General features: G+C 39.3%; 2 protein-coding genes across 7 annotated transcripts in view; one reads left to right on the top strand and one right to left on the bottom strand.

Annotated features, from left to right (window-relative positions):
* The window catches only part of LOC306860294 (polyhomeotic-like protein 2), a 38,167-nt gene extending 33,321 nt beyond the window's left edge, over positions 1–4,846 (top strand). The window contains exons 1-7 of one of the 3 annotated variants that reach the window (XM_079401918.1): positions 246–453; positions 1,505–1,701; positions 2,463–2,592; positions 3,020–3,134; positions 3,215–3,338; positions 3,430–3,703; positions 3,776–4,846. In XM_079401918.1, the coding sequence (XP_079258044.1) occupies positions 1,546–1,701; positions 2,463–2,592; positions 3,020–3,134; positions 3,215–3,338; positions 3,430–3,703; positions 3,776–3,930 (954 nt within the window). In that variant the 5' untranslated portion in view covers positions 246–453; positions 1,505–1,545 and the 3' untranslated portion in view covers positions 3,931–4,846. Of the gene's footprint in view, positions 1–245; positions 642–1,504; positions 1,702–2,462; positions 2,593–3,019; positions 3,135–3,214; positions 3,339–3,429; positions 3,704–3,775 lie in introns of those variants that run through there. The other 2 variants (XM_079401917.1, XM_079401916.1) reach the window with 2 other exon arrangements.
* Positions 4,847–7,702: 2,856 nt separating this feature from the next.
* LOC306860756 (eukaryotic translation initiation factor 4 gamma 3-like) overlaps positions 7,703–21,313 on the bottom strand; it is a 57,719-nt gene continuing 44,108 nt past the window's right edge. For all 4 annotated transcript variants that reach the window (XM_079402639.1, XM_079402637.1, XM_079402636.1 and 1 more), the window contains exons 19-34: positions 18,062–18,298; positions 17,403–17,507; positions 14,914–15,052; positions 14,692–14,780; positions 13,543–13,639; positions 13,272–13,389; positions 12,656–12,870; positions 12,435–12,553; positions 12,154–12,326; positions 11,918–12,043; positions 11,751–11,832; positions 11,551–11,649; positions 11,306–11,449; positions 11,141–11,222; positions 9,635–9,781; positions 7,703–9,476 (exon numbers count right to left, since the gene is read on the bottom strand). In XM_079402639.1, the coding sequence (XP_079258765.1) occupies positions 9,295–9,476; positions 9,635–9,781; positions 11,141–11,222; positions 11,306–11,449; positions 11,551–11,649; positions 11,751–11,832; positions 11,918–12,043; positions 12,154–12,326; positions 12,435–12,553; positions 12,656–12,870; positions 13,272–13,389; positions 13,543–13,639; positions 14,692–14,780; positions 14,914–15,052; positions 17,403–17,507; positions 18,062–18,298 (2,154 nt within the window). In that variant the 3' untranslated portion in view covers positions 7,703–9,294. The remainder of the gene's footprint in view (positions 9,477–9,634; positions 9,782–11,140; positions 11,223–11,305; positions 11,450–11,550; positions 11,650–11,750; positions 11,833–11,917; positions 12,044–12,153; positions 12,327–12,434; positions 12,554–12,655; positions 12,871–13,271; positions 13,390–13,542; positions 13,640–14,691; positions 14,781–14,913; positions 15,053–17,402; positions 17,508–18,061; positions 18,299–21,313) is intronic.

Raw genomic sequence — 21,313 nt, 5'->3', positions numbered from 1 at the left:
CTATAAATGAGAAAGTAAAGTCGAACGTACTGCAATGTTGCTAAATTAGTATGAGTAGTATGCTATTCCAAAGATAGCAATGGAGTACTAGATGCTCTTTCTCTGCCTACATGCACCTCTGTCATGGAGCGGCTCACAAGTTTTAACCAATCGCAGAACGGCTCTGTGCTAAACACGACCTGCTATTGGACAGAATTCCAAGCGTGTGTGACCAATCGCAGCTGCGCGATGTTTCCTATTCAGTTCCTCCATACAAAGAGGATTAGAGAGAGAGTGTGTGGCCCCGCTGCTCACATTGAGGGAATCGGTTTGAACAAACAAATCCACGCACACAAAAAAGTTTGGATCGGATCATTTGTTGTACTGCTTTGTATATACCACCAGTGGATTATGGAAGTGTACTCGGGAATGCTAAATTCACTTTAGTGTTTTCCTCATCTGGCGCTTTAAAGTGTAAGTAAAGAGTGCGCGAGCGGAACAAAGGCGTGTGCTGTTGACAATCACCAGGACGCCTGTGCGCGAGCGTTTGTCTGCAGCGTGAAACCCTGCCAAATGTTCGAGATACAAAGTTAACTTGCTTGTTCTGGGATGAAGGGGTGCGACTGGTCTTTAAGCTGCTGAGATGTTGTTTGCATGCGAGTGTGAGTGTTTTGAACCGTCTCGAGGAAGCATGGGAATAGTGCTGCTACAGTACAAGCGTAAAATTTGGCAGTTTTTCAAAACGGGTAACTTAGTGCTAAAAAAAAACTTCTGGTTTTGACCTGACCTTAGAAGTAATAATAGTGGCGTAGCTCCTCATAAATCAGTTTGCTGTGTGCAGAGGTTACAGATCAGGCTTGAATATGTTGCATTCACATATAATATAACACAACTGTATGCGAGAGTAGTTTATAAATGTGCCATGATTATAAATATTACAGTGTGCGTTAACTCCAACCTTTCACACATTTCGTGAAAGCACTAGGTGAGAGTGTCATGAAATGTTGTGGGTCTTTTCGATGAATCCGGTTCATTAGATTAGTTCGGTGCAGTCCTCTAATATCCAATAATAAAGTAAAGCATACTGTAAATCTTTATTATACGATTGTATGACAGTTTTATCAACACACGCGAAATGGGTTAGTTTTATTAAATACAATTTTAATAAAAAGTAGTTATGAATTCGCAAAGAAATGTAACTTAAATTAATTTCAACACTGTTTTAAATGACCAAATCACCGCAACAACAAACTGAAATTAGACACGAAAGTACTACAAACACTATTATTAAAACTTAAAAGAACGTAGTAAGCTAAACCCACATATGGCTTTTGGGACGGTGTTAAAATGCCAGGGCGAGATGTCACGGGGCACACGATGACGTAATTACGCAATTACGTAAAATTGTCACTGAACCGGATCTTTAAAACAAGCTGTTCTAAAGAACCGATTCGCGGAAATGAATCGGACTTGCCGTCAGTATTATGGTGTTTCTGATAGATGCTGTTGTGCTTGTGTTGAGCAGGCAGAGTGAATGTGAAGGCAGGTGTGGGTTCCCCTCCAGCCATGACCTCGGGCAGCGGCAACAATGCGCCCACGGTGACCGGCAGCGCTCCGCAAAATGGTGAGAGTAAGCCACCGCCACAGGCGGTAGTGAAGCCCCAGATCCTCACGCATGTCATCGAGGGATTCGTGATTCAGGAGGGGGCTGAGCCTTTTCCAGTGAGTGCTTTTCATTTCAATCCTTCCCGCCTGGGTGTTTAATTTGCTGTTTTCTGTTTCGGGTTCTTGCATAATAATTTATCACAGTTTGCATTTAGTAAACTGTTGTGTTTTAACTATATTTAAGAGTTTTGTTTTTTTTATTATGGTTAGATAAATGTCACTTGTGAACTTGTTAGAAACAACAACTAAAGCTGCTCTATTTGTAATAAAATAGCAAAGCCTAAATATTAAAGTTGTTACAATAGTAAATTGTGCATTTAAAATGGAAAGTAACATTTTGACATCTAAGGTTGGAGCTGATTTAGTCATTTACTCACCTCCTGTCACACTAAACCAATAAGACTGACTGTCTTCTGTGGAATACAAGGAAAAGTTTTGATTAATGTGCTGATCGTTTCTTCTGCACTTAATTACAAGACAGTCCTAGTCCTCATACAACAATATTATTAAATATAAATTCTGTCTTCCACAGAAAAAAAAAAAGTAACATGGGTTTTGGGCAAACTATTGCATTCTATCTATCTATCTATCTATCTATCTATATATATTTTTTTTATTATAATTTTTTTTTTTTTTTTAAAGAGGCACACTTCCCTCTAGTGGACAATATAAGTCATAACTTGCCTCTACAGACCATAGTAGAAGTTTCAAACACAGTGAGCACGCACATACCTCATACATGGGTACATTTGAGCATGCAATATATGTCCTTGTGTAATGAATGATGTATTTATGCAACATCTTGTGGATCTATCCAGGTTGAACGTCCATCTTTGTTGATTGAGAATTTAAAGAAGCAGAAGCAGCATCAGGCTTATTCAGACCTAGATAAGAGGTCTCAGACCTTTCAAAATGGCGACTCTGAGGTGGATGATCTTTCACAGCAAGGTAAGGGTTACTTTAAGCCTGAAATACACCACATGACTTTTGGCGCGATTTTCAAATGTTAGCTAGTCTGCTGAGTTGACAGATTTCACAGAAAACCGCATAGTGTATGATGGACACAGCCTCATAATTCCATTTAGTCGGATGATAACAGACATGTTTGATAGTTTTACATTTTCATCCGTCATCTGTCTACAACAATCTAATGTTTTGGTCTGAGTTTGTATTTGGATTGAAAGTCTGCTAGTGTGTGATCCTCAGTTGTTTAGTGCCTGATGCCTACTTTTTCTGTGTAACCATTTACAAAGTCACTAAATATATGATGCCTAGTGGTTTAAAATCTGTTCAGATTGTGTAGTGTATTTAAGCCTTTAGTTGCACACTTGATGCTCAGACTGTTGTCCAATCAGCCATGTCAATTCTTTCATAGAGCTGAATAATGAGAATGCTGAGCCGATGCTGTCATGTGAATTCTGTGGGACTGTAGACTTTGCATATAACTTCAAAAGATCCAAGAGGTTTTGTTCTACGGTGTGTGCAAAGAGGTACGTGGATCCTTCTGTAGCCTGTAAATTATTTCAGATTTTGTTCAACATTTGCTTGACTTGTTTTTCTTCTCTTCCAGGTATAATGTTGGATGCACAAAGCGGATGGGACTTTTCCCAAGAAAATCAACCTCCGAGAACCCAAAGAAACTGAAAGCCTCCAACACCAATCATCCTAACAGCAGAACGGATGTCAGGAAACGGGTAATTGCTGTTTCTTGTCTCGTTGCAGTGTCCCATTTGGTTTTTTCTATGCAGAAATGTGCTTACTTGTCTCCCTTGTGTTCTCTCATAGAATCCAAGTGCTCAAACAACCATAGCCGCGTCTTTGTTATCCCCACACCCCTCTCATCCAAGTCACGGTGAGTCCAGCCAGTGCTCAGACATCTCCAGCTTTGAAGAGCCCATTTCGCCACTGTCCAACTCCAGTTTTCTAGCCCAAAGGCTTCAGAACGAGGAAAGATTTGATCACAGTAGAGAGCTCCCTCTCCTGACGCAGCACTTCCTGGCCAGTGACCCCACCAAGTGGAACGTCGAGGACGTCTATGAATTCATCTGCTCTCTGCCAGGTAGCTACCATAATGTTCCTAGGCTTTTTTGTTACAAATGACTTGTCACTAACTATCTGTCTTTTGCACCAGGCTGCCAGGAGATCGCTGAAGAGTTCCGCTCTCAGGAGATTGATGGCCAAGCCTTGATGCTCCTCAAAGAGGATCATCTCATGGGCACCATGAACATCAAACTGGGCCCAGCTCTGAAAATCTTTGCCCGCATCAGTATGCTCAAGGACTCGTAGCCTTGGAAAGTGAAGCTTGGAAAGGACATCCTAACAGCTCTGCACTGGTTTCCTCATCCCGTTGTGGCTTTGGGTACTGGGGATTGCTGCTCCTCAAAACCACAAACTTGTGTATAGTTCTCGTCAAAGTCAAATGGTTTCATTCCTGAAGCATGATGATTTGAATTGATTACAAATTTCTCGTGTATTCAGCTGTGGCAGGCCTGGGAGAGGGGCGACAATCCATCATGTCAAGATGACAAGCACAAGTACTTTTCCATTTGTGCAAACAAATGGTCATCATATGGTAGCATGGAAACCGGTTTACAGGTTCTTAACTGTTTTGAACTGGACTTTGTGATTTGTCTGTCATAAAGTGACATTGTTGTAGTTCTGGTTCTCATTGTCACAGTTTGGTTAGCTAAGGAAAAATGTTGTACCTTTAGCCTTGCAGTGTGCCAACATTTGTAGGTAGTAACCTGTTCAGGTTTCTTCATCTCACAAGATGTTCCTCAATACAATTACATCAGATTTTGTACTCAAATGTGGCATTTTGACACAGGGATAATGGGAATTAAAACTTTGACTCTCCAATACGTGCCTAATATTTTCTATATAGCCCAAAGATTACACACATTCATGTTTTTAGTTCAAGTGAAAGCAGCATTTCCAAAACCCATTTCCCAGCATTCATGTTTAAGGACTGCCAGTAATATCACTCTACATTTGTTCACAACCCATCTTGGTATGATCTAATGAACTGGGATTTTTCATAAATCACTGTTATCCCAACCATCAATGTGTGCACTCATGTTTGGAAAGCTAGTGCAGCTTGTGTCTCTATTTTTAGATTCATCATTTGCTAAAATTTCTGTATTTATTTAGAGCAAGTCTCTTATTCTGTTTCATATTTGAAAATAAAACACAGAAAACACTGAACATGTCAGATGATTGTTTTCCAAAGAATCAAAACCTCACAGATCCTGGTATCGTAGACCAAGTGGATAATATATTATTTCTAACTCTGGACTGTTAAGTGGTTAAAACTGATTACTGGATGTTTTCTAAACTGCATTCACTAGATCTTTAACTAGCTGCGTTTTAGCATCGCTGTTAATTGTGCGTTTACATAGAAAATCGTGTAATGTATAATGGTCACAGACACCGATTTCTTAGCTTCAGACTATTCATCCATTCGGAGAAGGCTATACATTACGCCCTGATTTTTCGTCGTTTTACAGTCTGGAGAGTTTAACGCTTGTTGCCGAAAGTCAGAGCCAGTCTGCGGATTTGAGTTGACAGATTTCATAGAAAATCACGTAGAGTATGATGGACAAAGATTTTTCAGCTTCAGACTTTCTAGTCGGAGGATATCGTGCGTCTCCTAGGCACGAGTTTGTGCATATTATGTTTCTGCATGAGTTTGTAATCAGAACCACAATAACATCTGTTGTGTATGGTCCTCAGTCCTGTGTGAAGGCCAATTTTTCCTCTGTGACGTTAAGGGTATGTTTTTCTCAAGTCTGTAACGATAACGGTGTCCATGTTTTGAAATCTGTTGTTCAGATCTTGTTCAGTGTCTTCCAGCCTAAAGTTTTATTGTAAATCATAATATATATATATATATACATACAGTGGGGCAAATAAGTATTTGATACACTGCCGATTTTAAAGTTTTCCCACTTACAAAGAATGGAGAGTAATTTTCATCGTAGGTACACCTCAACTGTGAGAGACAATATTTTTTGAAAATCGCATTGTATGATTTTTGAATAATTAATTTCCATTTTATTGCATGAAATAAGTATTTGAAACGATAGAAAAATAGAACTTAATATTTGGTACAGAAACCTTTGTTTACAATTACAGAGGTCAGACGTTTCCTGTAGTTCTTGACCAGGTTTGCACACACTGCAGCAGGGATTTTGGCCCACTCCTCCATACGGGTCTTCTCCAGATCTTTCAGGTTTTGAGGCTGTCGCTGGGCAACACAGAGTTTCAGCTCCCTCCATAGATTTTCTATTGGGTTGAGGTCTGGAGACTGGCTAGGCCACTCCAGGACCTTGAAATGCTTCTTACGGAGCCACTCCTTAGTTGCCCTTGCTGTGTGTTTGGGGTCATTGTTATGCTGGAACACCCAGCCACGACCCATCTTCAATGCTCTTACTGAGGGAAGGAGGTTGTTGCCCAAAATCTTGTGATGCATGGCCCCATCCATCCTCCCCTCAATACGGTGTAGTCGTCCTGTCCCCTTTGCAGAAAAGCACCCCCAAAGCATGATGTTTCCACCCCAATGCTGCACGGTTGGGATGGTGTACTTGGGATTGTACTCATCCTTCTTCTTCCTCCAAACACGGCGAGTGGAGTTTATACCTAAAAGTTCTATTTTGGTCTAATCTGACCACATGACCTTCTCCCATGCCTCCTCTGGATCATCCAGATGGTCTTTGCCAAACTTCAGATGGTCCTGGACATGTGCTGGCTTGAGCAGGGGGACCTTGCGCGCGCTGCAGGACTTTAATCCATGACGGTGTAGTGTGTTACTAATGGTAACCGTTGAGACTGGTCCCAGCTCTCTTCAGGTCATTGACCAGGTCCTCCCGTGTAGTTCTAGGCTGATCCCTCACCTTTCTCAGGATCATTGATACTCCACAAGGCGAGATCTTGCATGGAGCCCCAGTCCGAGGGAGATTGACAGTCATCTTGAATTTCTTCAATTTTTTAATAATTGCGCCAACAGTTGTTGCCTTCTCACCGAGCTGTTTGCCTATTGTCCTGTAATCCATCCCAGCCTTGTGCAGGTCGACAAGTTTGTCCCAAGTGTCCTTAGACAGCTCTTTGGTCTTGCCCATAGTGGAGAGGTTGGAGTCTGAATGATTGAGAGTGTGAACAGGTGTCTTTTATACAGGTAACGAGTTCTAAAAGGTGCAATTAATACAGGTGGAGGATAGGAGGGCTTCTTAAAGACAAACTAACAGGTCTGTGAGAGCTAGAATTCTTGCTGGTTGGTAGGTGATCAAATACTTATTTCATGCAATAAAATGGAAATGAATTATTAAAAAATCATACAATGTGATTTTCTGGATTTTTTTAGATTCTGTCTCTCACAGTTGAGGTCTGCCTACGATGAAAATGACAGATCTCTCCATTCTTTGTAAGTGGGAAAACTTGACAAATCGGCATCAAATAAGTAGGGTAATTTGTAATCTGTAACCTATTACATTTCTAAAGTAACGTAATAGGTTACAGATTACAAGTTACCCTACTTAAAATGTAATAAGTAGTTCAACTTTTCAATTACTTTAAAGTAACTGATTACTTTTCTGAATTTCTAATGTTTTCAACTGTTAATCATTTTCAAGCATGTTAACCAGGCAGGGTTAACCCTACAGTAGTAGTCAACACTGATTACTGTCCGACTTTCGAAATCTTTCATCACTTGAATTAAGATTATAATATTTAAATTTTGAAGGAGACATTGGATGAAAAATAGCTTAATTTGCATAAATGCGTTTTAGTAGATTGTGGACACAACTACGCTACAATGATAGAAATTCACTCTTTTTTTTTTAATCCCCTAAAAACCTAAACGGTCTCAATTATCAAGCCATTTTGATTTTGGAGTGAATCTAGCGCTCTCTTCCACCTTCAACACCACGACTGAGGTGAGACCCTTTAGCAAGGCACCAAACCTCCAACTGCTCCCCTGGCGCCGCAGCATATTTTATTAGATTTCATATGGGTTTATGTGTATGCTTTATTTTTTTAAGATTAACTCTTTTTTTTTTTTTTTCCTCTAAGGCATTAGTAGAACCAGTGTTTCCCATCATAGCTATGCAAAGATTTGATTTCAAAAACAGTATCATGGCTATTAAGTTATTTCTTATGATTTTAAATCTGTATTTAACCTCCGCATGATTTTGAAGTAAGTGATTTTGTGGTGGCTGTGCTTCAAAGGGGACATCGGATGCCCATTTTCCACAAGGTGGTATGATTAATTAGGATCTTTAATGCATTAATTATCATGAACGCTTTAATTTTGACATTTAAGGTGGTATGAATTAACATTGATCATAACACATTAAATATGAATTAATGAACAATAGTACATTTATATATGAACTAATAAATGCTGTAAAAGTGTTTTAGTTCATGATTCCTAGTGCATTAATGTTAACATTAAATCTTATTGTAAAGCATTACCATTTGTTCCCTTTTTTTGCAATTATTTACTTATACACTACCTTTATTTTTTGTTTTAAAATAAGTACTTATATTCAGATTTCTGAAGGATTATGTGACAATGACTGAAGTAATGATGCTGAAAATTCAGCTGTCATCACAGGAATAAATTACATTTAAAAATGTATTAACAGAAAAGTTATTTAAATAATTGTATTATAATCACAATATTACTGTTGTTACTGCATGTATGATCAAATAAATGCAGCCTTGGTGAGAATAAGAGACTTCTTTCAGAAACACACAAAAAAAATTCTTAAACTTTTGAACATTAGTGTATTGTCACAGCAAGGCTTCCCTGACAACACTGTAGAAAACGCACACCATCACCATAGTTTTGTACTTTTATGAATCTTTTTTGTCTTTAATTTATTTACAAGCTTTAAATTTGCTCTATCAGTATGAATAATAACAAGCACTTTAGGTTCAGCAACATCTCCTTAGTGGTTTTGTACACGTCACCATCTGCTCGTTGATGTCCATTCTGAGCTCTCGTCATGTGATCCCAGCAGTCCCCTGAATGCATAGTTCCTGCAAGCTTCTGCTGGATTAAATGTTTCACAAAGAGCAAGCTAAAGCAGAGGAACATTTGGTATGGTTATTGAGATAATAACCTTAAACGTACTAAACGCAGACCAGGTCTTCTGTGCTCATCCAACAAAAATGTTTTTTCAACTATTTGAAAATCATGGAAGTTGTTTAATCATTGTTATTGTCATTATATTAATAATAAAATTATCATTGTTATTTCTCTATCCACCGATAACTGCTCATTGTGTCTGTCCGCAAATGTTAAATACCCTTTTGTTTACGCTGTTCTTAAAAAAAAAAAAAAATTAACGAGTCTGAACTTATTTCATTGTTGCATGTTTGTATTATTAAAGTCCTCTTAAAAAGTAACAAAATAAAAAACTTAAATGCAACATTTCTATAAATAATTTTTTTTAGTGCTCCATCAATTGTAAGTCATCATAGGGTCGCTGTATGTCTGTGAACCGTACCATTCCAAATCTTGCTGCACTCCATCCATCCTGATGCATAATGTGTTGCTTGTTATGTTACATATTAATTTGATGCAGTTATTGTTTCAGCGACCATTGTCTCTTCAGAACTAGTTGGCAAATGTGTCCATTTGTCCCCTTGTCAATTGTCCTCGGACTCCTCCTCTGCCTCACGCAGCCACGTGAAGAAGGCAGTGACTGACTTCAGGGCCACACCTTTGCCTTGCTGTTCAGCGGGGTCTTTACTAACCTCCCAATTATAAAAAGCGTCTTCAGATATCACATCCTCATCATACAAACAGTCAAAGAACATCCGAAGCAAATCTGCAAAAATGTTAAGAAAATAAAATGATTTTAATCTCGTGGTGATCACTCAAATATCAACATTACGAAAGAAATAGCATCCATTGTAGAATAGCATTTATAACACAAATATTCCATGGGTTGTGTGTCTAAATGGGAATGTGAAAGGTTTTACTCACTAGCAGGCTGGTCCAGTTTTACTATCAATGCTTGAAGTGCGTAAAGTGCTTGCAACTGCCTCTCTGTGTCTGAGTAAAGGTACTTGTGTAATACAGGCAATCTCCTCTGGATTATGGACAAGTCCACTTTGTATGAGGAGCCCTCAGCTGCAGACAGAAAACACAAGATTGGAGTATTTGACATTTTAGCTATTGAAACTGTACCACATAGAAGGCAAACACAAGATGCCTGGTCAATGGCAAACTAACGTGCTAAAATGTGCTTAACTATGTCCACTACTATCCAATTACTAACAACTGTTATTGGTCGAATCATCTCACAAATTAGTTTCCATAGTATTCATTTTATAGTATAAAGATATTTTATTTTACATAAATATACATAATTTGATGTGCATAAAGTAATACATTTTGTATTTATTCATTGCATTTATGAATTTATTTTGTTTCAAACTTAATATATTTATTTACATTATGCTTAATGTGGGAAAGAAAAAGAAAAATGAAATGTTATATTTTTCACAAATATTACTTGTACATCAAGTAATCATTAGCTGTTAAAAATCCCAAAACCTCTCTCATTACAACGTAAATGGCAGTAATTTTAGTACTTTTTTTGTGTTGTTTTAGTAGTCCTTAAATTATATCATTTTGGAATTAAAATGTGACCCTGGACCACAAAACCAGTCTTAAATTGCACTGGTATATTTATAGCAATAGCCAAAAATACATTGTACGGGTCAAAATTATAGATTTTTCTTTTATGCCAAGAATCATATATTAATATTAAATAAAGATCATGCTCCATAAAGATATTTTGTAAATTTCCTATTGTAAATATATCAAAATTTACTTTTTGATTAGAAATATGCAATGCTAAGAACTTCATTTGGACAACTTTAATGGTGATTTTCTCAATATTTAGGTTTTTTTTTTTTTTGCACCCTCAGATTCCAGATTTTCAAATAGTTCAAGTTCAAGTTGAGCTTTATTGTCATTCAGCTTCATGTGGGGACATACAGTGGAACGAAATGTCGTGCCTCGCAGGACCACGGTGCTACATAAATACAGACGTACAACAATGAAGTGAAAAAACACTTTAAACCTATAAACCTATACACCTATACACTATAAACTATACACAAACTAACCTACTGACAGATTTGAACTATAAGTATACTATATATAAATATTTACCCTATGCCTATACAAACTAAAAAAAATAAAAAAAGATAAAAAATACAAACTATACAAATACTTTGAGACAAATAAATAGTTGTATCTCGGCCAAATATTGTCCTATCCTAACAAACCATACATCAATGGAAAGCTTATTTATTTAACTTTCAGATGTTTAAATCTCAATTTAAAAAAATTGACCCTTTTAACAGTTCTTTGGTCCAGGGTCACAAATACGGCTTAAGCCAATTATTTACTAAATTACACTCCACTACAACAGCTTTCTGTTGTTATTGTGTAAAAAAAAAAAAAAACTAAGCCACTTACTTTTCACTGCCGCCTTGCACACAGCAGTCATTAAAGCTCTGAGGAAAGGAGGTGAACTCATTTCTGATTCATCTAGATTGGCCTGTAGTACATCACCACACATCAATGACAAGATCATTCACATCCTATAATAAAACAAGCCTAAAGAGCTGGACGTAAATCTACCTCAACCCAGTCAAAGATTCGTTCATCACCAGCCATGTCCTCCAGTAGTAGTTTTTCAAGTTGCTTGTTCAGTTCCTCAGGCGAGAGTGTTCTCTTAGAGACCTCGGTCGGGTTTGAGCCGTCAGAAAGTGTAAAGTCTAGTTTCTGTTGGAAAGTAAGCTATTATCACTCCTTCAGTATGGAACAGCTGATTAACAGGTGAGTTTCGATGGTTAGCATATATTAGATATCTAATGAAGGCTCACATGTTCTGTGATGAAGCTGTGCACATCCTCCGTGTCAGGTATAAAATCTGCCCAGCTCAATCCAGAGTCCCTCCATAATGATCCCACTTTCCTATGGCTCTGCAAACACACAATCCATTCATTCCCACTATCCTCACACTAACAAATGTTACACATGTGGCAATACAAACTAAATGTTTGATTAGAATCTTTCAGCTTACCATTTGTTTGCATAGAAGGTGCAATATTTCAGAAAATAATATCCCAGCTCTTCCCACAGGGAGTAATGGTTTGCTAAATTCACTGCAGAAACAAAATAAGCAAATAAAACGTGTGTACTGGTGAGTTCAATAACTCTGTGGTAAGTTCCTGCTTGGTAAAACCTCACCTAAATAATTCTCTCATAGAGATTCCCCCCTCTCGAAGCACAGGGGTCACCAGCTCCGCAAGGTACAGCCATATATGGGGAATATCAATGGCCATATCGTCTGCAAATTCAAGAGTTTCAGAGAACCTGGGGGAAGAAACAAATATATTAAAATCCCAGAATGGGATACAACAAACAAACGCAAAGACTATAAGAAACAGTTTTCTTCTACATTTCTGCAAGTACTGCAATCTCACCCTTTAAAGAACTGAAGCTTGAGGAGGATTCCAGCCTGCAGGAGCTGGTAGAGCAGCTGACCCATATGGTCTCGCGTGATCTGACTCCTCTCCAGCGTGGATTCCACACCCACCCGCACAAACACATAGAGCATGGCAGGTTGCTCTAGTTCCTCCACACACTGCACTGCCTCCTGCATCACAAGTGTACTATATTTAGAAAACCCTCTACTGCCATTCTGGACTGGGAAATACGGTATAATAAGTGGCATTTTTGAGGATAAAAAGAAATTGGTACAAACCTTGTAATCATTAATGTGCAAAAACTCATCAATAATGGACTTGGACCGCCTCTCCATGTCCTCTTCTGTTAATGTAGGCTTATCTGGAGAGGGTTCTGACAGTACTTCAAGTTTAACAGCTGCAATGAGAGACAACTTTTAATGTTGGACTCTCTTTATGTAGTTCACCATCATTTCTTGTGCATCATTATAATATGCGCGAGGGTATCCATGCGGCTCACCAGACTCCCTGGATTGGCTACGCTCAAGTCTGCTTTTGTCTGCAGTGCTGGCGGGCAGCTTGGGCGTGTCTGAGGCATTTGAGTCACTGCGGGACACTTCCTGGACCGACTCCTCAGGAGCCTCCTTATTGCTGCTACCCAATGAGATGGACCCTGTCCGAGCGGGACCCGCACTCAAAGGCTTGTCATTACGTTCTCGTCCTGAGCTTCCTCGACTGAGAAATTCAAAAACAGAAATTTGTGACTCTTCAAATGTAAGTGTTTTCCTTCAATTCACTACAAATTAAATAATATTTTTATTTAAAAGTTTGCAAAAAAAATTACAAGTTTATCATTATTTAATTTATATTATGTATTATGTTCATTTGAATGAATTATATAATTGAATAATTTTTCAAATATTAGGTATAAGGGTATAGTGTGGTATAATAATAATAGTTATAAAGCTTCTAATATTACTAATAGGGCAGCTCAGAATGAGTGAGGGATGTGTTCTTGCATTCAGACGTGTGTCCGATACATATTTAGATATATAACATTTTGATTAACACAGAAGAAATGTATTAATGAAAAGGTGTCTTCTTCTCAATGACTATATTTTATATGAGTACAATACCTGCTGAGAACTCTCCTGGCATCAAAATCTGGGGATGTAGAGGTTAAAGCGGAGGCCGGGGGCGCTGAGGGTTGCAGGGGTGAGTAACGATTTAAACTGGCACTGGGACGAGAGACATCTAAAAGATAAAGGGTGTGATACAGGGGAAAAAAAGAAGATCAATTTTACATTAGTAAACAAAGTATAGAGCCAGAAAATCCTGCATAAACTATAAAACAGCCAGAACTGACAGAGCCAGCAGCCCACATCTGACTAAAACAGTCTTCTTTACCTGACTCACTGGCCTTGGCTCCAGCCCCTCCACTGCTGCCCTTCATCCAGTTCAGCTGAGCTCTCGGTCCCAGCTGAATCTTCTCATCTAACGTTGGCTGAAAAAGAAAAAAACCCACCCACAAGCAGTTTTTTTAGTAAGATCATGTTATATTTACTAATGCATTCATATAGATATTCATATAGTGTTTCTTAATCTTCGTCCTGGGGATCTACAGACATGATTCAAATTAGCAGCTCATTAGCAGTGAGCTTTATGAACTGCACTTGGTCTGTAAGAAAAGGCACAAAATGAGAAGCACTGCAGATCCCCAGAATCACAATTAAGAATCAATGAGATACTAAGATGCTACTACACAAGGAAACAGAAGAATCATCAGGTGAGGCTGTTGAGTCAAAACAGTTGATTAGCATATTTATAAACATGCTAAGCAAAAAAATGTTTCTTAATATTTTTTACTTGTTTCCTGTTAAAACTTCTTTAAACACCATTAATATTGTTATATTTATGCTTACAACAAGAGATTTGCCAATAGGGCTAGAAAGTTCATTCAGATCTTTTTTGTTTTAGTTTAGATGTGTTTTGCGGTAGTGTTTTAATTGTGCTTATGCTGTGCTTTAGCTGTCAGACAGTGCATGGTAAAATCTCTCTCTCATATAGTTATACAGCACCTCCAGTTAAAACCAATTAGTAGAATAGTCCTTCACAAAATATGAAAATATATTGTTTAGCACATCCAGATTCAGAAGTAAACATTTATTTTTACTTATTTTTCTTTTTAACTGGAAAATGTCAAAAAAGTTCATAAAAAATAATAAAAATAAACATACACACACATATACATATATATATATACATATACATATATATATATATATATGCTTTAAGTAGCACTCTGCAAAGCACAATTAATGACATGTACCAAGGTGTAGTTTGCACAACCTCCATTAAGTGTGATTCAGCTGATAAGATCAATTGTTTACATAAAGATGCAGCTTCCTTACTTCCAAGCAGATCATGGGGGAGTATAAAAAAAAAAATTGCAGAACGGCAGATATAGAATCTCTTTTTCTAAAACACCATTATGCTAGCCACCTCAAGACGTGACTAGAAAGAAAATGTGTTTTTAGTTTGACATCTGGACTTTACTTTTGAGATCTTGGGAATCTTAGCGGGGTCTATTGTTCTGCTGTTCTTAGTCATAGGCACAGTGCTCCAGGTCTCCTCTCTCTGCACCACTGCAACATAAAGAGAAAGAACGGTTGGAACAGAGAACAGCTGCTTCATCAAAGAGTGAAAAAAGGAAAGGAGGCCCACAGGACTAAGTAAACTGTAAAGAGGATTAGCCTAAAGCAGAAGTCTCTTTCTGACCTGGTCTCCTCTTGTTGTCCTTGGACAGCAGTTGCTGGTGGACCTTCCTCTGTTCCTCCTGCTCCTCCAACTTTGCCTCTTTATGGATCTGCTCAATAGTCTTGGGGCCAAGGTCAGCTCTCCGAGACACCCAATTGTGCTGAACGGAGGGAAGAAAAAATATTCTAAGTATTTACCCTATATAAAGTTCATAAATATTATTTAAAAATATTAACTATTTTGAGTGTCTACTTGGCCGATTTAGAGAAGGATCATATCCCCCACATCCCTACCTACAAATCTGTCAATGGCTAAGCAATTATTTATCTCCTTTGTATTTTGTAAGAAACTATAGTCTGCCTCGACCCAGCTTCCACTCCACAATATGTTTGATCATGCGAATTTCCCAAAATGGCTTAATTATTATAGAGAAGGAGGAAGTCAACAGTTATGTTGTTTGCAGACCATTTGGGATGATCACATCCTGGGCAAATGGTCACCAATTGTAGAATGGGAGCGGGTGTGGGTCACCGAGAACTACCTCAGACAAAGGGGTGTCGGAACTTAATTAACATTCTACAGCTGTTACAACAGGAGCAACTTCATTTACATGTAGGGTAGTAAACTGAAAATGTATAAAAGTTTTGAATTTAGGATGTTCTGGGTTCACTGCAAATCTGCTGAACCCAAGGTACTACATGTACTTTGTCACTGCTATGCTAAACATCATCATCAAGATCTTCAATATCCTCATTTTACATCCTCATCCTAACAATTTTGAGTAAATATTGTACAAAATAAATGTTCGTTCAATTTCTTAAACTTTGCCTATGTCCTATCTACCATTATTAAATTGTATTTTGTATTAAAAACTTTGTCAATGAGGTTTTTTTTTTTATTATTAATTTTATTCTGAAAAAGTGACAGTAAAGTCATTTTAAAAACAAAACATATGCTTGAGCTTAAGCTTTTTGAGAAGTAGTTAATTCATTCCCTCTTACAAATAGATCTTAAAGGGGACCCATTATGCAAAAATCACTTTTATAAGGTGTTTGAACACAGTTGTATGGCTGCAGTGTGTGAAAACAACCAGCCTATAATGGTAAAAAATCCACCCACTCCTTTTTTTATAATCTAAAAAAATCTTAAACAGTCTCTCAGAACGAGCAGTTTCAAATTCTCCCTCTGTTCACGTCACCGAGGGGGAAATGTCCTGCCCATTTGTGACGCTGCACTATAAGCATAAACAGCCCTGAGTGAGAAGCTGTGGTCCGCCTCCCCCATTACTGATTACTTGCTGTAGCTGCTGGAGATAAACAATGTCAGCGCCAAAGAGGCATTTCAAGTGTTGTGTTTTGGGATGCACTAACGAACATAGGAGTCTCCATAGACTCCCTCCATCTGAGCCGCTGAGGACACTGTGGTCAAGTTTCATTGTCTAAGGAAATGTCCCAGAAAAAATCGGTAAAGTCCCCAATACCTGTAAGGATCAATACCAACACTTTATGCGCGAACGTCAGCTCCAGACAAAGTAAGTATTGCGTTTGTTTTCCAAATTGCCCTTCTGAAAGAGCTTCTTGGCACTCTGTAAGGCTAATGATGCTCGTCTCTGCCTGTTTTCACTGGTGCTGCCTTCATGAATGATCGTGAATAGGAATGTGGTAGTTAAAAGTTGCATATGAAATAGGGCTGAACAATTTTGGAAAATAATCTAATTGAGATTTTTTTTTTTACCAATATTGCGATTGTGATTTAATATGTGATTATTTTTTTAAGCTTTTTATATTCTCGCGTGTCACGTGACAGAGTGTAATCGCAGCCTCTGCGGTTGAAAAATCGTGTTTTTTCATATCGAGATATTATCGCAAATGCAATTAATCGCTCAGCCCTAATATGAAAGCAATGTGAGTTGATCGCTTGAGTTTGTTGAGGTCATAATCACGAGTGGGACTTATAAAGTTTGTGATAGCATGCCATGTACCATGAGACCAGCAATGTTGTTATTTTTATACCGCCGTGCTCCCTGTGTAATTCATAAATGCGAATTTTTTTATGCCCTACAATCAGATGACTGACTTTTAAACAGAGTATGTTTTCTGTAAAGATAACAGGCTTGTACTAATAGGGAGATGTTTATTTGCAAAGGCTAGCACTGCTATTGTGGAGCTTGAGCTCTTGACGCTCCGCCCTCTTCTCTGAGAGCAATAGCTCATTTGCATTGAAGCAACATACTCAAATACAGTGCGTTTTGGCTCATACCCTAAAAGTGGCAATTTTAAAATGATCTGTCGGGTATTTTGAGCTAAAACTGCACATACACATTCTGGAAATATCAGAGACTTATTTTACATCTTGTAAAAAGGAGCACAAGGTCCCCTTTAATGACACAATCTTGTACATTTGTTTTTATTTTATCAGTTTAAAACTAAATGTTGTACGTTTAGTGCACAGGTTACTGAAAAGGTTCCTTTGATCACTGTTTCAAAACAAAAGAAAAAAACGGAACTCACCAATCGCAGGTCAATAACATCCTGCAGCATGAACCGAATGCGTGATGAAGTTTTTCTCTCCTTTACTATCTTCTCCATCTGGTTAAAATACTGATCCATTCGTGGCTGAAAAGGAAAAAGATTAATACTGTGAATAAGATTCACAAGCTTCAAAAAAGACTCGAAAACCTCAATAGACCCCCATATACTATATAATGGATTCTCTGCTGACATGAATTGACGTTTGCCTTTAATTAAATTAAAAAAAAAGTTCAACTAATGAGACGAGGGTGAGTAAATAATGACAGAATTCACATTTTTGGATGAACTACCCATTCAAGTGCATTAGGCACCACCTTCACAGTTCTCAGTTGAACCCAAAGTGAGTTTTGGAAGCAGAGCACATTAAAATGACTCATTTGGGATTTGTTTCCAAACAGCAGATGGCATAAATGAGGCTCTGTGGATGTGAGAGGCCAAAGAATACTATTTTTTGCAGAACTCCACCACTGCAGTGCAAAGAGCGGCCAACACATAGATTTCTTTGCATATTTGCATTAAAATAAACAAGAGTCTCTATGCATTTACATGGGCTGCAGTAGCAATTAACAGATTAGAAGAACAGTTATTCTTAATGCCCATTATACAGGACATCCTCCAGATTAGGATAACGTGCTGACCTTTGCTTTCTCAAAGTCCAGGTCCCTGCCAATAGTTGTGAGCAGCCTGCACAGGCACTCCAGCGACTCCTCATCGTGGTTTTTCAGCAACTTCACCACGCAGTCGTGCATGATGGCCTCTGTCAGCATCCGCAGCTTGAAGAGCTCACCGATGAACCTGATGTTGCCAATGGAGCGTCTGCGGGCCTTATCTTTCGCCTCTTCCAGCTCCTCCTGCAGCCTTTGCCGCTCGCTAGCCTGAAAGTGAGAATGAGAGAGAGGAGGACAAGTCAGAAATGATCGCTGTGTCTGCTGCAACAGAATCTGCATCTTTTTGATTATGAAGAATAGAAGCACCCAGACTACAAATGGAAATTATTTTAAATGCCCTTACAGTAACTTTTAATATTGAGTTTTCAGTCTTTATTTCTTTGATTAAACTGATAAAGTTTAATTGCAAAAAAAGTAACTGTAATTTGGAATTTGTTTTATATGTGAATTTAATTTATATAACGGAAATGACATGACCTTTTCTTCTGTATTGTGACCTCTTTCCGAAAGAAACGGATTATCTAAAAGAGTAAAAAATGCAGGGGGAGGAGTTGGTTCAATTCATTGATTGTTGATTGGATGAAGGCAGATCTAAATGCGAGCTAGCAGTGGATTGTCAGAAAAGGGTGGAGTTTAAGCAGACTAAATGATTGGAGAAATCTGGCATACAACACCAGACAGAAGTAGTGATGTGATGAAACACCAAAACCAAAATTAAAGTTTTCATTATCCTTAAACTGAAACTAAGGTTTCGGCAATTAAATTTGGGTAACTCAACTCGGTACACTGTTTATCGTGTCATGTCCTCAGGTGATCAATCAAATCAGTTATAGTAAGGTTGGCAACAATTTGCCTCTCAAAATCGCTAGTTACGTATGTAACTGTGGTTCTGTGAATTCCGGATGACCGCCAGAGGCGGGGGTGCTTAATCACTAGTGGATTATTGCTGCGCCAGCTAGACAGGTCGAGATAATATACCAAAATGGTCACATGGTGACACAGACGGAGCCTCGAAGACATGAGCCGTTGCGGCTCAGTATTCGCCTCGACATGCCTCTCTCGCGTATTCTCATGCATTCCGAATGACAAATAACTCTGGCGGTCATCCGGAATTCACAGAACCACAGTTACATACGTAACTAGTGTTCTGTTTCATTCCTCCTGACCGCCAGAGGCGGTGCTTAAGCACTAGTGGATGACTCACCAACACAGTCATGAGGAATGGCACTCACCCGAATAATTCAAGACTGCTCCCGAAGAACCACTGAACTGACAGTATGCAGGATAGCAATGTTGAGCTTGTAAAACCGGGCAAAGGTACAGGGAGAAGCCCAGGTAGCAGCCGCACAGATATATGCCATAGAAACCCCTCTAAAAGCAGCCCAGGATGTCGACACAGACCTAGTGGAATGACAAGAAGCACTTCCTGGTAGAGGCTTTTGAACCTTCTTATATGCCAGTGATTACTTCCACCACCCAATTTGACAATATCTGCTTTGATACAGCTGTGCACCTCCGAGCAGCACCATAACACACAAAAAGCTGATCTGTTTTTCTAAGATGAGTGGTAGCAGCCACATAACACCTCAAGGCACGCACAGGACACAAAAGGTGATCCCTTAACTGGTCAAATTGGGATCCAGACTGGAAAGCAGCCAAACTGATTGACTGATTTATAAACTGAGGAAGCAGAACTTTGGGGAGAAAAGATGGGTTTAGTCGAAGTACAACCCCAGAATCTTCTGGCAGCCAACACATGCATAACTCACGAACGGACAAGGCATGCAGCTCACTAACACGCTTTGCCGAAGCGAGGACCAACAAAAAAACCAAGGCCTGGCTGGCCACCGAGGTGCGACAAGTAATCTGTCTGTGACTGCACTGTGCTATCCTGTGCAAAGTTTCCCACAACAGCGGAAGAGGAGGGAACGCATAAAGGCGGCAGTCTGGCCATTCGTGCGACAGAGTGTCCTGCCCCAACGGACTGGATGTCTCAGTTCTCGCAAACCACAAGCGACAGTGAGTGGTTACCTCTGTCGCAAAGAGGTCTATTTCTGCTCTCCCGAATTGTTGCCATATCCTCTGCACCACATCCGGGTGTAGCCTCCATTCCCCCGGATGCAGAAGATTCCTGGACAGAGCGTCCACTACTTGGTTGCTTGACTCCGAGAGGTGAACTGCCCTTAGCGATGCTAGACGAGGAAGAGACCACGTGAGGATCTTGCGAGTGAGATGCAGAGACCCAAGTGACCTTGTTCCACCTTGATGATTCAGATGAAACACCGTCGAGGTGTTGTCTGATCGGATGAGCACATGGCGACCAGCCAGAACCGGTAGAAAACACTGCAGGGCAAGGAAGACTGCACGTAGCTCCAGGAGATTGATGTGATTGATCCACCACTGAAGCGGCCTGAGGTGGAACAAGCCCAGTGGTATCACAGAAGTGGCCGCCGTCAACATCCCCAGACGTTGTAGCAACACTCTGTATTGCAAACTCACTCCCAGCCGGAAATGAGCAATGAGCTGAAGAATGTTGTCCGCTCTGGCTTGTGATAGGGTGGCAGACATTGCATTTAGTCATTTGACAGACGCTTTTATCCAAAGCGACTTACAATTGGGGAATACAATAAGCGATTCATCTTGAAGAGGCAATCAGACAGAGGAAGTGCTCGTAACACCAAGTCTCAGTCATTGTTCAAATAAGTACAAGTACAACGTTGCACGAGAGTCCAGAAGCATCCAATGTAAGTGATTGTTTGCATTGGAACCAGTTTACAGAAAGACCCAGCTTCTGCACGTGCTCCAAGAGCAGACTGGTGTCGTGGACAGCTTGCTGTCTTGAGAGGGCACACAGCATCCAGTCGTCCAAGTAGGGCAGGATTTGTATCCCTCTGGACCATAGAGGATATAAAGCTGCTGTCATGCACCTTGTGAACACACGAGGGGCCAGAGACAAGCCGAAAGGGAGGACTTTAAGCTGGTAAGCTTGGTTCTTGAAACTGAAACAAAGAAACTTTTGATGATGGGGAACAATCGGAATGTGAAAATAAGCATCTTTCAAATCGATGCTCGTAAACCAGTCTCCCTTCATAACAGCACGAAGAACGTCGGCTGCACGTAACATCCGAAAAGGGAGAGTTTTCAGAAAAATGTTCAAGTGCCTCAAGTCTAGAATTGGACGAAAACTGCCGTCCTTTTTGGGAACCAGGAAGTAAGTTGAAT

This window comes from Barbus barbus (assembly GCF_936440315.1).
Source record: "Barbus barbus genome assembly, chromosome: 41".
NCBI lineage: Eukaryota > Metazoa > Chordata > Actinopteri > Cypriniformes > Cyprinidae > Barbus > Barbus barbus.
This window is presented reverse-complemented; position numbering and strand designations above follow the sequence as displayed.